This window comes from Oryza glaberrima, chromosome 5, assembly GCF_000147395.1.
Source record: "Oryza glaberrima chromosome 5, OglaRS2, whole genome shotgun sequence".
Classification (NCBI taxonomy): Eukaryota; Viridiplantae; Streptophyta; class Magnoliopsida; order Poales; family Poaceae; genus Oryza; species Oryza glaberrima.
In genome coordinates this window covers 20,731,062-20,747,600 of record NC_068330.1, presented here as the reverse complement: position 1 = coordinate 20,747,600, position 16,539 = coordinate 20,731,062, and the positions used below count along the sequence as shown (strand labels likewise).

General features: G+C 44.9%; 1 protein-coding gene and 1 long non-coding RNA gene across 4 annotated transcripts; both read left to right on the top strand.

Annotated features, from left to right (window-relative positions):
* Positions 1-53: 53 nt before the first annotated feature.
* LOC127774407 (uncharacterized) lies at positions 54-3,633 on the top strand. Of its 2 annotated transcripts, none has more exons than XR_008017733.1 (3): positions 54-203; positions 2,276-2,441; positions 2,729-3,633. It is a non-coding gene; the product is annotated as an uncharacterized LOC127774407 (long non-coding RNA). The 2 variants fall into 2 exon arrangements; XR_008017732.1 differs by having other exon boundaries at positions 2,732-3,632.
* Positions 3,634-5,050: 1,417 nt separating this feature from the next.
* On the top strand, positions 5,051-9,463 carry LOC127774601 (uncharacterized). Of its 2 annotated transcripts, none has more exons than XM_052300871.1 (5): positions 5,051-5,355; positions 5,466-5,553; positions 6,358-6,481; positions 7,233-8,411; positions 8,612-9,463. In XM_052300871.1, the coding sequence occupies exons 2-5, from the start codon at positions 5,507-5,509 to the stop codon at positions 9,032-9,034; spliced, it is 1,773 nt and encodes a 590-aa protein (XP_052156831.1). In that variant the 5' UTR covers positions 5,051-5,355; positions 5,466-5,506; the 3' UTR covers positions 9,035-9,463. The 2 variants fall into 2 exon arrangements, with proteins under 2 accessions (XP_052156831.1, XP_052156830.1); XM_052300870.1 differs by having other exon boundaries at positions 5,051-5,372.
* Positions 9,464-16,539: the final 7,076 nt, after the last annotated feature.

Sequence of the window (16,539 nt, the reverse complement as noted above, 5' to 3'; positions counted from 1 at the left end):
TATTTGTATCAAGAGATGGGCCCAACCCATTACGACGGCCACGACGGCCACAACCAGCAACGACGGCCACGACGACGGTTGCCGGCGCGCGCCGCGGGGTTGCGTCGTCGTCGTCGTCGTCGGCGGCGGCGGCGGATCCTTTTTTATATTTTCCGGCGTGAAGGCAGAGCTCGGGCAAGCACGAGGGGTCCCCGGAGGCGCTGGTACGTACGCGCTTTCCTCCCCTGCGCCATCGTCTTAATTTGTCCTCTCTGAGCTCACCGAACGCATCGTCCGCTTGATCTTCCCATATCCCGTGGTGGGTGATGCCGGTCGTCGGCTCGTCGCGATAGGGAGTTTGCTGCGGTAGGGGATTCTTCTAGGGTTTTTGTAGTCTGGAACTCGGTGTAGGATTTGCGCTATCTGAGCATTGGTGCCGGCAACCCCACGCGTGCATGCTAGGTGTTCGGGGAAATTCCGATCAGGCCTACGTTTTACAATGCATCTCTGCGGCGGTGATTACTCAGTGGTAAGCTGATTTCTCAGTGATTGCACGGTGATCTTCTGGCCTCACCGTGCAGTGCAGTCTTCATGGATGCCGACTGACCTGGCATGACATTGAAACTGATCTGGTGGTCATCTCGGACTGGGAGACAGGGAGATCATTCGACCGCTCTTTTTTGTGGGCTTTTGCTCAGTGCTCACTCATGCAGTCACACGGCACTGTGGAAACCCATGATAATGCAGCAAGTAATGGTTCAGTGTCCCTCCAAGGAAAGTTGCATCATTGTTTGGTCCTGCGGTTTAGAAAAGGAAGAGAAAATCCTTGATATGCTGTGTTTGGTCAAGTTTATTGTTGCTACTTGCTGCCTTTGTTGTAAAGTTTGCAATATTTCTTTTAGACTGGTAAAGTTTGCAATATTCTCGATGCTTTTGCCAATTGAAACTTATTTATATTCTCAAAGTCAGTATGGTGTGCTTCTCGGTCCATCTGCAGACTGCAGGGCTGTGTTTGGTGGTGTTGTGTAGACTGTAGTGGATGTCTCGGGTATTTTTGCTTACAACCAGTCCATTGACGTTGAGACTCTGCTTCTATGGTTTGTCATTGAAGTCTTTTTTTTCCTAGTGGCTGTCAACATGTACTTCAGCATTGTTGATCTTCTGAGTTTGCATTTGAATGTAAGGTAAAAATTGATTAAGTTGGTCCTGTTTACTTTTTTGGACTGGAACTGGATTGGGTAACTTTTTTTCTTGAATCCCTCATAGTCAATAAAAACTCCACAGTCCACAGGGTTGGCGAACTGCCAGTAGTGAGCTGGTTGTGTGGTTTATTGCAGCTTGAGAGGCAAGAGCAACGTAGATATAGTGGTTGATGGTTGGAAAACTGTCACAATTACATGGCTTTGGACAACATTGCCATGCATGACCATCTGAAACTCTGGATTTCTCATGCCTCACATAAGCTTCTTCTTGAACCAGTGTTACGTTGGTGTAACATATCCCCTTTCCTTCTTTCATTCTGTTATTGAATGCCAACCTTTTGGATTGCTGAGTGAAATATATAATTTAGGTGGGTTGGTGCCTTGCTAAAAATTCTAAAGTTGGGAAAGTGAAATGGCACACAAGCACAAATGATTAATGTCTCATTTCAAGGAAACTGGTACTTGAAGGTGCCATCATTTTTCAGCTAGATCATCCATCAAACAACAGCTAAGATGTCGCTTTTGCTTTTTCCTTTCCGGTGAAAAAATATGGTCTAAGTCTTCCTGCCTTTGACATATTTAAGTTTGGTGAAGTACTTCCTTTGTTCTCAATGATTGAGGCTGTAGTTTTGCAGTACTGCAAATTTCTAAGGCTTCCCAAGTACAATCCAGGATCCATCATTTGTTAATCAATTTAACATCTGGAAACAGATAGAAGCAAGCACTACAGGAATGCTGTTATAATAAGACACGTTTACAAGTACAGAAGTAACCATATGATGTCATTATTTTAGGGTTTTATGATAGTTTTCACCATGTTATGTGTTAGAAGAATACATAAGTTCACTGTCTTTTGGTTGGCTATTGAGCACAAAATATGAAGGCCCCCTGACAAATTAGGACCTTATCCTCTCCTCCTGTAGCTGACAGTTTTTCGGTTCCAGTAATCAGATGGAAACAATGCAGGTCCATGACATCCACAGCGCTAGCACTGCTGCCTGCACTTGTATTATTTTCTACCCCTGTAGTTGAAAGGACAAAAATGATACGGCTGATTGCATTGTCGTCCAATACAGACAGTTTTGCAAGTGCAGGACCATGCATTATCGATGGGAGGACGGTGATCAGGGAATGCATGGCATGTGCAGACGGGCTTGACTGCATGTTACATGTATCCTCCCCAGAAGTTTGACATGAGGAGCCAGCAGTTCTTCCACTGATAACTGATGAACGAAGATTCCCAGTCATCTGCATCAGCAGGTATTTGTTTTGTTTAATACGTAGATTACTGCATAATTAGTTGTGAAACTGGATAGATTAGATGCGCTATACAATTGACTGACTATAACATCCTCTCCATTTTATAATACCCAGTCCGAAACTTTGACAGCTAATGCATAATTCACAAAAAAAGAAAAAGAAGAACAGACTCATGTGATACAAATCTGCTCCAGTTATTTCCTCTGTTCCTATTACTGTTCCAAAATTACTGCTTAATGCGTTAGAAAATCGCGATAAATTAATCAAGATCCTTTTCAATGTTGCAGCAGATGAACCGAACTGTGAGCTGCACAGATGGAGCCATGGAGAGCACTGCATCTGGGTCAATCAACAATTATGAACGTTTCTCCCTTCCATTCGCTCTGCCCTCATCTGAAGAGGACCACAGCACCTAACGACCGAGATGATGAACTGTGGACTGGAGAGCACCACACACCCCTCCCGGATTTCCTGGCGAGGTGATGAGCAGATGAAGCTTGGCGATGCAGCGGCGGCAGGCACTGCTCTGCGCGTGAACTGCAGCCGTGCAGGAGGAGCCAGATCCCGGCACAGTGCTGGGCAGGCAGTGCCCCCCCACACCATATGCCCGGCTCCTGGGCGATGATGCAGCAACTACCGGGGTCGCCATCGCCCAACCGAACGTCTCGCCGGTGCCCTCCCGCCCCCGGCCGAGATATGCAGCCACCAACCTACGGTGTGCGCCCGAAAGTGACCACATCTTGCCATGATGGGTCTGGATGGCCCTCCCCTTCCATAATTTTCACATTTGCACACCCAGAAATGAGTGGTAGTTCGTTTTCGTTTGACATGTTAAGAAGATGCTTAGCTTAAGCTTTTTGGGTGAACTGGTCGATGATATAGATTAATGTCGAAATGGAACATCAATAAAATATGGATGTAAATTGAGTCATGGTTTTACAAATGAGTGGTAGTTCGTTTTCATTTGACATGTTAAGAATATGCTAGCTTAAACTTTTGGGTGAACTGGTCGATAAAATATATTAACGTCGAAATGGAACATCAATAAAATATGGGTGTAAATTGAGTCATGGTTTTGTAATGGAGGAACATCTATGGGACTCCTCCATTTGTAATTTTTTGGCATTGTAATTTTGTCAGAGCATGAGCTTGGGAAGGAAATTCCTTTTGTCAGTGTAATCCAGTGCATAATACACCAGCACTGTCCACCATATGCAGATGGTTTCAACTCGGGTTGGGGGCCACATGTACATTATTGTTGGTAGTGCTGTACTGTTCAGTGTACATGACCATCCTCGCAAGTACTCTGCAATTTGCCAAGATCTGAAGATCTGGAGTTCTGGACCTCATGTTCGGTACACTGTTCGTGTTTTTGTACACTGTGCCTCCTTAATTTCCCTGATTACTCCCTAACACAAAGCTGCTTTACCACTTTTGCACGGGTTCTTAAACTTTAAAACCGTCCAATCGTACGGCAAAAAAGATGTATCAGGTGGGGTGGAACACTACGAATACAATTAGTGAAGTACAATTGACAACCTAGAAAAAATGTGGCAGAAATTAGCCCACGGCTCGGATCGGATCAGATGAGATGAGATCTCCTTGTTCTTTGATCCAGGCTAGATCCAACCCCAACATGAAAGAGAGAAAGTGCTAGCGATGTACTCCGTAATGATGTGAAGTGGAAGCATCATCTGAGACGCTCGTTTCCGATCGGACGGCGTGGGGAGGAGATCCGAGTGCACGTGCACCTTCTAGGATCTAGCTCCGGGGTTAAGCTGCTGCACGTTGGCCTCATTTGACCACCATTAGCCATTGCCCAGTGTGCCAACCTTGCCAGGCTGCCGGTTCACTACACTACACTAATACAATATTAGAACTTAGAAGTTTATATTACATCACGTTACATCTAGTAGTACTATCTCCGTTCCAAAACGGAGGTAGTATAAAGAGTTTTAGGCTTAATTACGGGTGTGAAGAAAATATGTAGAATTAAATGGAAGAAAATTATGATTGATTGAGAAAAAAAAATTGGTGGAGAATTTGAATGGTGAAAGATTGTGATTGGTTGAGAAAAGAAGATAAGTGGAGAAGTTGTAATATTCTGAGATAAATTTTAAATGTTAAAAGTTACTATATTTTGATACGGAAGGTGTAATAATCATCATCGCAGCAAAATCATCCACTGAGCAGTGACCACCCACCTGATTACTCTAACCCAACCAAACATCTCTGTACCTTCTTTTCCAGAGATAAAAGAAAACATTTGTTCTTTTCTTTTCAGTTTTCACTGCACAAGACCATAAACCGACTGACACGTGGGCCCCACCACACCCTGGTCCCACTACTCCCACACCTCGCCCGCGCCGACTTCTCGCCTCTCTGACTTACTACCGCATACTTTACTCCACCACCACCACCCCTCCCCCTTTGCCACCGCGCCCACCCTTCAAAGCCACCCCCAACACTCACCGACAGGTGGGGCCCAACTCCTCGTGGGTCCCGCCCGCCATTGTCACCGTAGCGGGTCCCACGCGCGGGGGGCGATCACGATTCGCGAAAGCCTTTACGGCGAGAAACAAAAACAAAAGCTTTCACAGCGCAGCGTGAGGAGGAGGAGGAGGAGGAGGGGAGCTCAGCTCACGCAGAGGCGACGACGACGCGCACGCGCACCGCCCTCCTCCCTCCCCGCGATCTCGCCGTAGGGGATCTCGTCGGCGGCGAGGAAGCAAAGGCCGAGGGGGCAGCGGCTGGGGAGGGGAGGGGAGGGGAGGGGAGGGGAGAGCGGCATTGGTTGGAGCTTGGAGGAAGTTGGGTGTGTGTGTCTGGGGGTGAGGGTGAGGGATCGGATCGAAGCTTCTGGAAGGTTCCGGGCGCGGATCCGGCTCGGTGGGTTGCTCGCTCGTGGCTGGAGGTAGCGGCGCGCTGGTGGTATCGGCTTTTGGTCTAATGCTTTGCTTCGGTTTGGAGTTTGGAGGTGGGGGTTTTATTGATGCTTTTGGTTGGGTGGATTTGTTGCTGCAGTTTGAGCGGGGGGAGCAACTCTGAGGTTTGGTTTTCCTGAGATGGAGGACCTGCTGGGCGCGGAGGTCGGCAAGAACGACTATGACTGGTGATCATCGATTTCGTTTTCTTCAGTTTCTTTCTTTTTTTTTTGTTTGTTTCACCTTCGCTGATTTTGATTAATCTCCTTTTGTTGTCGGTGTGGTGATCTTCGTAGTGTATTTGGTACAGCACAAGTTTATGTGAAGTTGTAGCTGTATTTTTTTTTTAAATCTGCTGGGTTGACTTGAATTGACGTGTTTTGGGCTGGATTTGTACTGAACGCTTGTTTTGGGTGGTTTGAGTAGGCTTGATCTTGGAGTGACATGTTTTTGTTTGTTTCGTAAAAGGGATATGCTGCATTGCCCCCAGAAACGTCACTCTTCCGGTTGTAGTTGTGATGGTTGTGATCGTTTCTCGTTAAGGATGGCCTTGGTGATTGCAGTTGGTAGGAATTGAATCGCTGTGCTGAGCAAACGTGAAATATATGAAATATGCAATTGGATGGATAGGCAGTTAGGCACCCTGTGGGGACGGGCTCCTCTTCCCTTGGAAGGCCAATTTGATGTTAAACTAGGGGAGATATGCTGATACTAATTTGGGGATATTAGCAGGAGCATGCCACGAAAAGAAAGATTTATTGTTGGGCCAAATGTGCCATTAATATGTTGTTCCTACAATATATAATTGTAATCGCTTATGACTTTTTGCTGTGAAAACATAATCAATCTGTTTTGGTTGTTTTCTATAGTATTTTAAAAGCTTGTAGTAACTATATGGTTTCTTGCTTGATTGGTTGTCTGTTTCTCTAGTCCATACATGTTAAGCATTTGTTTCTACTATAATGAAACATAATTTGTGATGCTCTTCTCAGGCTTCTTACTCCCCCTGGGACACCCCGTTGTCCTGTACTGGAGGTTGCTGAGAAAACACCATCCCCAAATATATTACCTAAGCGCACTGCCACTAGATCATCGTCAACCACCAGAGCATCGAGGGTATGTACTATGTATTATTTGTATTAGAATGGACGTGCTAAATTTTGGAGATTTGCTTTTGCAATCTAGTTTAAGGCTCTTTTTCTGCAGATATACTTCGAATTTCGTAGTTTCAGTGACAACCTGTACCCAATTTTCTAAAGAAATAAGGAACAATTTTATCCATGTTGCATTGTAACAACAGTCAGTTTAGGGATCAATACCTCCAGATATATATCTCTGATGAATAGTTGCTGTCTGGGCTATGCATCCTTTTTCTTTGGCTGCATGATCTTTGGTAGTATGAAACATTTTGAGCTCCTACAACCTGTTTTCCTGTTAAGTTTTCATTAATGACACATAGTCTTAAGTCTTAACCAGTGTAGAAAAATGGGATGCAGCTGATATTCAAATAAGTGTTTTGATCTGAAAAGCTTTCAATGTTATTGTCATTTTATTTCTTCGAGGGAAAAATTTACTCATTGTTAGCAATTGAAGGTTTCACATTAGATTTCAATAATGAACAATGCATTGAAGTATTTCCCAATATATGCCACAACTAGATACAAAAACAACTTTATTTAACGAATTGCATATTGGAATTGAAGACCACCCAAACCAGGGAGTCTGGTGATAACACGCTTCTTGCTTCTCTACCTACTCGAACTACCTAGGCAGTAGTTGCATAATTACTCTCGGGGCTTTTTTTTCTCCTCCTTGATTAATCTTGGTTATAATTAGCATTTTTATTTCAAACTACGTTGTTTTGCAGCTTTCAGTATCTCAAACAGAGAATGGTCATTCTACAGCTCCCACTAGACCAGCTAGAAGTAACTCTGTCACTCGCCCTTCTATTCAGTCCACTCTCATGTCTAGCTCCAACAGGACAGCAGTTCTCAATACAAGCATTTCCTCCGTCAGCTCAAGACCTACAACCCCAAGTAGGCGAAGCAGCACTGTTGTTGCACCAAAGCAATCAATTGCAGCTTCACGCCCTGTTCCAGCAAGGTCCTCCACTCCTGTTAAAACTCGTCCATCTACACCAACCAAAACTCGCCCATCTACTCCTGTGAGAACTCGTCAAACAGCCAATTCTACAAGCGACTCAGCTGCTGCCAGGACCACATCCGCTCAAAATTCAAGGCCATCAACGCCAACCTCTAGATCACGTGCTATGCCCAATTCATCTTCTGGTGCAATTCCTGCAATGAGCCGCCCAGGTGCATCTACAATTTCTGCAACAAGTCGCTCAAATGCATCTACAATATCTGCAACAAGCCGTCCTGGCTCATCCTCAAGTAATGTACCTGGGATAAGCCGTGCCACCTCATTGTCTTCAAGTACAGTTCCTTCAATGAGCCGCTCCAGCTCACGTTCATCCACACCTACACGCCAGCCTGCAATGCGCTCATCGGCCCCTGCTGTTGGTCGCTCGCCTTCTGTTGGGCGGAGTTCAAGCATCAGTAGCTTGACATCATCTATCAATCGACCTGCAGCAAATGGTGGCCGGAACTCAGCACCTTCATCGGCTCCGTCATCTCGTCCAAGTTCCCCTGGTCCACGACCTCGAGCTCCAGTTCGTCCACTTGATATCCCTGATTTTCCAAATGAAACACCACCAAATCTTAGGACAAAACTGCCTGAACGGCCACTATCTGCTGGTAGATCACGGCCAGGCATGGCTTTAGGAGTAAGATCAACCTCAAATACTGAACCATCAGCTGCCTCAGCTCCTGTAAAGAAGGTGTCTGTGCCTGCTATGAGTCGAAGTAAATTTTCTGATGCACCATCCAGGACACCTACTCTCACAAATGGACGCCAAAACAGACAGAGTGAGAGGTCTACTGTGGATAGTCAACCTAGTAAAGTCTCCAGGCCTGCCACAGGGACAGATAATGGATTTGGGATGACGATGTCAAAGAAGTCACTTGACATGGCAATCAGGCACATGGTACGTTTCTTCCTGTGTTTCCATCAGATTAGTAAAACCCTGCTTTGAACCAGTTAGGATTCTGTTTGCATTTAGCCAGAATTTGTCATGTACATTTGATTCGACATTGCATGAACCATGACTGTGTTGCAGTGCCTTTTCTTGCCATACGCAAATCACAAGTTCAAAGAAGCTAACATTACTCCTTGAACTTGTGACAGGACATTCGGCAGAACTTAGGTGGAATCCGTGGCGCATCCCTCTTCCCGCATAGCATCCGCTCAACCGCCGGCAAGGGCAGGCCAGCTCGAATGTCAGATCCTGGGCACACCATCTCAAACGGAGACCACCGGCACTACGCCGACAATGGCAGCACCAACGGGCACTTCTCTGGGGACTCCAATGGGGCTCTCTCGCGCAACGGTGGCAGCTCGACCGACTCACCCGACCGGGGAAGCATCGGAGGCAAGGAGACGCTGAGCGAGCTGGACATGTACGGCAGCTCGCGCTACGAGGCGATGCTGCTGAGGGAGGACGTGAGGAACACGAGCTGGCTGCACGGCTTCGACGACAGCAAGCCCGACCAGAGCCCACTGTTCGACCACCGGTTCGAGCCGCTCCCAGAGCCCTTCAGCCCGCTATGACGAATGCACGGTTGCCGCTGCCTGTAAATCTGCTGTTCCATGGTCTGCTTTGCAAGATGTGTATGCCATTCCATATGTTTTCTGTTTGGTTCTGTTTCAGGTTCTACACGCTCTTCCCTTGGGTACAATACTCTGCTGGTAATATTTTACTTTACCGATATAAGACGGAGAGATTGTGGGGTGTGGCTCATTTAATTTATCCCTGGAGTAGGGATTGGTTTCCACGTACTGTTGTACTGAGAATCCACAAGAGTATAGGAATTGATAAAAACAGTAAAGATTTGTAAGTTATTGTAATGCCATTGGTTTCTCATGGATGTTATATCTTGTCAAACCAACCAGGGTTGCCAAATGCGATGGAGACCCTGTCTAGGGAAGCCTTTAGCAACTACGGTTTCAGGCTCCCAAAATAGTCTGTAGTAATATAATTTGTGGTCCGGTTTTTTGGTCTTATATTAGTAATATAATTTGTGGTCCGGTTTTTTGGTCTTATATACTCTTATCCACTCGGTAGGCCAGCTATGTTTTAAAAAAAGTCAATTTAATTTGTTAAAATTTATCTGAATTTCATCGTTTGTCGTTGTCGTCAGTGAACGAGCGGTCATCGTGTATTAAGCAGTATCCGGTGAGCAGTCACATTTTGGAACCCTGTGTCAAGCTCGCAGCTGCTTCCATCACCCATGCTAGTGACCCGTGTGATAAAACACGAGACGGTGCGTCGTGCTGGGACGGGACAGCATGAGAAGTTGAGAAAGCATTGAAGTCGAGGCTGGCCCGGCCATCTCCCCGGCCCCGGCCCGTGCACGGCACGGCACGCGTCGCGCTCAGCGTAGGTGGGAACTGAAGAGCCCACCGGCGAGAGGCCGCGTCTTGGGCTATCTTCCCTTCCCATGCCGATCCACGGCTTTTTTTTTTCTTTTTGGAACGGCCAACTGTTGCCGGCGTTTTATATATAAGAAGGTGTCTTATTTTAAGGAGAAAATAAGACCAAACTTTACGGTGCACAGTTAATTAAAGAAAACTGGGTAAAAACCACAACTACAATAAACACTCCAAGAAGCCTAAACTACCACGGCGACAAAACATTAGCCAAGCACAACACTCAACAACGCTGCTCAACACAAGAACGGTAAAGCCAAGCAGCAAGCAAGAAGGAAACAGAACTCCCCACCCTAGCAAGGCACGACGTGTTATTGTCATCACATCATTATCCATGTGATTGGGCGACTCCGACTTCGCCAAGAAACACCAGGTCAGGGCATCGACCCGACCCGACCCAAGCCAAAGCACAACTCAAAAGAGCTCATGTCATTGTTGTCACACGTTACGCCCCGCTGATGCCGCAACTCTGACTTCATGACCACCAGTTAATTGTGCACACCCAGGACAAACTGACAAGCCTTGCAAACCCAAAAACTCGCTACCCTACACCGAAACGAAAAGCAATTAACGCGGTCCAACTTAAGTCATCGTTGTCGAGCTTGCAATCCTGCAGCAGCTCCGACTTCCCAAAGGACAACAGCCAAACCGCAACTGAAACCAAGCATAGCTTCGAGTTGTCGTTGCCAAGCTCATCAAACGTCTCGACGCTGCAGCTCCGACTTCCCAAAAACCATTCTTAGGTATCAATGCAAGGTAAAGCTAAGGACTACCAAGGATTTACTCGACGATGCCTTCAAGAAGGACACGACGCCAAACTGTACTGCCATCGTCGACTCAAGAATGAACTAGGTTTACACCCGGATAATCGAAACACGATAGGACGGGGAGATACCCAAGACACCTCCAAGGAGGGAACGGCACCGTAGGCGTCATCGTCCGGGCTTTCGCCTTGGTCACCACCGAGCTATCAGTGCTAGAGCAGTCCTAGCGTCGACAATTACATGCACGTCTGCTGGTGTGGAAGCAACCGTCCTAGCCCATTGCCGCACGCCGAGGTGGCCTACTTTCCAGCACAACAGCCGCCAAGTCCCTCCACGAAAAAGGAGTCGCCATCAACAACCGAGCTAGCGAGCGCCTGGATACCTCTCGCCGACCAACCGGGCGGAAGACCTGTGGCAGAGGCCCACATGTACCCGTTGCCAACGCCGCTCGTAGGCTAGCAAAGAGCTTCGCCGTTAGGGACCGACGCCAAGGCTGCTTGCCACCGGGAGGAGCCCCATCGTCGCCGCTGGAAGGGGCCCCGTAGCCTCCACTATCCGCAACTCTGGAAGTTGCTCACCTCCGCCTCACGGGCCGGGGAGGAGTTCTCGTGCCACCACCGCCGTCTGCTGGCTGGGGAAGGCCCCAGTCGCCGTGCGGCACTTCTGCCCGGCCACCAAGCTGGCACCGACACCACCACTGCCGCACCCAGCCGCCGCCCCGCCGGTTAGGCTAATCTCATCCACGGTTGAACCATCAACGGCTGAAACTGCTGCTGCCTTCTCCTTGGGCTCTCTTTTCTTCATTGGCTGACCAGGGCAGATTTAACGTATAATCAATGGGGGCCTTGGACCGTAGTCAAAAATTACACTCATTAGATATGTCCCTAATTGTATGACCTATGGGCCCCCACTCTAATTGGGAAGAAGAACCCCACTCCTTTTTTCTGCTCCTTCCATCACGCAAATGCGTGCGCGTTTAGGCTTCGAATGTCCGTTCCCCTTCTCTCAATCCCCCAACTGGCAAATCCATAAATTAGGGATTAGGAAATGGGAAGAGACAAGCGAGCCCATCGTCATCTCGCCCCATCTATTGTGCTTCCGTAGACCGCACTTCACCTTCGCCGCTTCCTTGATCACTTACCGTCGATGTTGTTCCGCACGGCGCACTCCATCCATGAAGAAGTTGTGGCACGTTGGGCCTGCTGATCTCTGTATCACTCGGTGCGTACTGATATCTCCCTCTCATGCAGTCAATAATTGATGAGGATGACTCTCTAGGGCAGTAGGTTTCCCTTCAATGCTCTATCTAATCATCCTTGTCATGATCTGATAAGGGAGTTAATGGACAATTTTTATAATGTAATATCTCAAAGTTTTTATAAGTTTGTATGAGGTGAGCTCCACTTAGCTTTCTAACTTGTTATATGAGTTATGTATGCCCGTGAGTTTCACTTAGCTTTCTACTTAACTTGTAATATGAGTTATGTATGTCCCCAGTCAATTTTTTTTCTGCGTCCGCCCCTGGGCTGACGCATTAACATACACGTCTTGGACTCCTGGTTAGGCTAATCTCATCAATAGTTTCATTGGAGTTTTATTCTTAATAAATGAGATATCACATAAATAATTTGATGACACGGAGATATAATTATGAAGAGAGAGGGAAAGAGTTTCATCTGAGTGTATCATGTTTCAAAGACTATGAAACTGGTTGAAACTAGCATTGGAGGCTAGAGTGTTTCATCTCATCCAAATGTAATCACATATTCACATGTATCACTATTAAATGCTATGACAAACCCGTGAAACCGCAAAATGAAACTGTACATTGGAGATCTTATTTCATTTGTATAGAGCTTTTTAGATGACATGGCACTCTTGGTAACGGTGAGTTGAAACTCTCCACTGAAAATGACCTTAGAGAAGCTTCAGATAATGTGGGAATCTAGAAAAAAAAAGGGTTTGTTCTTTAAATTCTACAACTATATGTTTTCCAAAAAGTAAATTTCACAAAACTACAGGTTCTTCAATCAAACTATTGTATAACTACATATTTAAGGTGTTGTATCACAAAATAGATTTAAGGTGAAATTTATTATAAAACTACAAATTCAAGATAGAGTGCCAAAGAAATAAAGATTAAGTAGTAAATTTATCATAAAACTATGGATTTAGTACCTGTTTAATCATAAAACTACAATGTTTATAGCTCTAACATAATGATAGTGCTAAGGGATATAAACTTAGAATAGGTAGTTTTGTGGTAACTTCAATATTAAATCTGTAGTTTTGTGATACTTGACCTTAAATATGTAGTTTTATGATAAATTTAGTGCTAAATCTACTGTTTTACGATACATCACCTTAGACTCGTGTTTTGTGATAGGTTGATCAAAATATATGTAGTTTTATGAAATTTAATCTTGTCATGATTTGAGATCCCCTTTGAAACAAAAGAAAAATATATGAATTATAAAGGACTTATATATATCCTATGAGAAATTGGATTGTTTTTTTTACCAATTCCTTTAAAATTCCTATGAAATAAGCCATTCTCTAAAGCAATTTTAAAGGAAAATAAGCATGAGTTCTCACTCCATATTTTTCCATGTCTTAAATTCATGTGTCCGAATCAAACCACGGTTCTAAAGCTTTCATGTGTTTCAAAATTCCACAGGACTTCAATGAGCATGACATTTTTTTCATGTGTCGCAATCTTGCGTTTTAAAGGAGTACAAAATAAAACTCTAAATTATTTGAAAAGCTCAAGATCAAAAGAAGCTGCTAGCTTTCTAATTAGGGGTGAAGACAAACCTTCCCATGCAATGCTAGGTCGCTAGCCTTGTTTTCTTCCTTGTCCTCTTGCTGCATGTTGACACCCAAGGTATTTATGAACCAAGAGCAACTGATCACCAACCAGACGTCTTGGCCACGAACCACAAAGGCCCCTTATGGTTTATCACGGTTCTACCAACACATTTTCCATGAGTGAGCTACTACATGTGAACGGTTCTAAATTAAGCTATAACAACTGAACAACATAATACTAAGGGACAATTGCTCATTTGACCCTATTTTCAGGTCTAACTACCAATTTAACTAAACTTTTCTAAGTTTACTTATTTGACCCTGTTTTTTCAATTTAAAGTTGCCGTCTGACCCTACTTTCACTACACCGTGAGTATTTCACTTAGAAAAAATAAAAAACAAGAATTTACAAGCCTAAATGACGAAAATGCCCCTTAATACGTCAATCTATCCTCTACCACTCATTCCTCTCCTCTCTCTCTACTCTCTCTCTCTCTCTATCATCTATCATTCTTATCCTCTATCAGCGGCGGCTCGGCGGCAGCTGTAGCGTCAGAGGGGCGGCGGGAAGAGCGGCGGCTCGGCGGCGCGACGCGGAGGGCCGCCGCTGGCGGCGAATGAGGAGGAGCGGCGCTCGGCGACGAGGAAGGCCGCCGCTGGCGGCGGATGCGGAGGAGAGGCGGTGACTCGGCGACGAGGAGGGCCGGCGGTAGCTGCGGCTGCGGAGGAGCGGCGGCTTGGCGGCGCGACGCGGAGGGTCGCCGCTGGCGGTGGATGCGGAGGAGCGGCGGTGGAGGGGCAGCCGCTCGACGACGAGGAGGGCTGCCGCTGGCGACGACGGGCGGCGTTGGCTCGGTGACGAGGAGGACCACCGGTGGCGGCTTGGCGGTAGCTGCGGAGGGGCGACGTTCGCTCGTCGACGAGGACGACGGCCGGCGGTGGCGGTGGCTCGGCTACGAGGACTGCCGGCGCCAGCATGCATGAAGCTTGCCCCGTGACAAACGAATTTTGGGAGAATAATGTCAAATAAGCAAGGGTAGAAGTGGTATTTTAGGCTTTTGTTAACACCGTGAAATACCCTTAACAGAAGAGGGTCAAAGTGTAGCTTCGGTTTTAAAAAAGAGAGTCAAATAAACAAAGTGACAAAAACAGAGTTAAATTGGTAGTTAGACTTTAAAATATGTCAAATGTGCAATTGCCCCTAATACTAATGGCTAGTACATCAGTATCACACGTCAGGCTGACGCGATCAGTACACGCGACCTACTCCAAACCGGCGATTGCATCATTAGCATTTCGGTGATGACAGTACAGATTTTATCTAATTTCGTTAACACGTTTTTTTGAACTGCTAAAAGATTTATATTACACGAAATTTTTCTATAAAAAATATTTTAAAATATCAGATAAATATATTTTTAAGTTTAAAATAATTAAAACTTAATTATTGATACACTAATAGTCTATAAAATCGGGCCTAAATCCAGGAAGCCCCCAAAAAAAAAGTGAGATGTGATGTGATATGATTGTGCTGTGCTTGGGATTCCTCAAACTACCGCTTTGACCTTGAGTCCTTGACAAAGCAGGCGTCAGCGGCATCAGTACAACTACATGCGTCTCGTCCATTTCACTGTTGTCACTGACAGAGCCTTTTGATCAGCGACGCAGCATTCAGACAACGATAAGAGCCTTCAACCTTTTCCCCCAGCCACTCGTCGGATCTATCGTAAGAATCGCTAATTTGGTTGAAATTGGAACGATGTGACGAAAAAGTTGAAAGTTTACGTGTCTAGGAAAGTTTTGATGTGATGAAAAAGTTAAAATTTTAAAGAAAAAATTGGGAACTAAACAAGGGCTAAGTTTAGGTGACGTTCTTTTCTTCTTAACATGATTCGGGTGAGTTTAATTCCAAACTATTTCTTCGAACTTCCAACTTTTCTATCACATCAAAACTTTCCTACACACAAACTTTCAACTTTTCCGTCATATCGTTCCAATTTCAACCAAACTTCCAATTTTAGCGTGAACTAAACACACCCGAAGACGAAGATGGTGATGAAGATTAAGTTTTTTTTATGTAAAACGAGTTGGTATTAACATATTATTGATTGAGTTTTAATTATTACAAATTTAAAAAATAGCTTAATATGATATTTTAGAGCAACTTTCATATAGAAAGTTTTCGCACAAAACGTATTGTTTAGCAATTTAAAAAATGTGCTACGAAAATCTTAATCTTCATCCACTCTTGTTGGATAAAAGAACGGGACCTTAGTTTGATTGGATACCATATCACAACACTAGCTAAACGTACAACATACCCCACAAAAAAAGTATTTTTCTTAAAAAAAATTACAAGCATGTTAAAGATTGAATATGGAATCTTATGATTAAAACTACATATCTTTTACCACTGTATTATCAATTGTATCTATAAAAGTACCACACTCTTTACAACAACTAAATTTTGTGCCACATAATTCATGACAACACGCTGCAAAATGTTTGGTAAAGCAATAATGAATCGTGGTATATATCCAACTAATTAAACAGGCCCTAATATACCAACCTCTGTAAACCATAAAAGGCAATGCTGGAAGCATGGTTTTTGAGGATTTCTATCACCTCCGGTCGCCCACTCGGACGATCTAATGATGGGCTTTTATCACATCCTACGGTCTTCGCCATCTCTTATGGTCTTCGTCATCTTCAACGTTTTCTTCGCCGTATCCAATGATCTTCGTCATTCTTGATGATATTATCTGTTTGTCGATTGAAGGGACGTACTCGTGAGTGTCTTCGACGAATGATCAAATACATGTCTAGAAATCAATAACGTCATATAAAAGTAGAGTGAGTGTTTTGAGTATTACATTGTTGGTACCCACACAAAAGACGGAGAGTAAGAGCATGTTTAGATCCATTCGGAATGGAAAATGGTAAATGGCAAAAGTTTTGTCATTGCAAAAATACTAGTTGGTGTTTAGATGCATCCTAAACTTTTACCATTCTAGCACTTTTTGGCATAGAGAGAGAGTGATCCCAAAACACTTT

Bases quoted from the DNA above. Each gene is read 5' to 3' on its own strand.
- LOC127774601 (XM_052300871.1), top strand. From the start codon at position 5,507: ATGGAGGACCTGCTGGGCGCGGAGGTCGGCAAGAACGACTATGACTG. The intron at 5,554-6,357 runs GTGATCATCGAT...TGCTCTTCTCAG, and splicing joins GGCAAGAACGACTATGACTG to GCTTCTTACTCCCCCTGGGA. The intron at 6,482-7,232 runs GTATGTACTATG...GTTGTTTTGCAG, and splicing joins CAACCACCAGAGCATCGAGG to CTTTCAGTATCTCAAACAGA.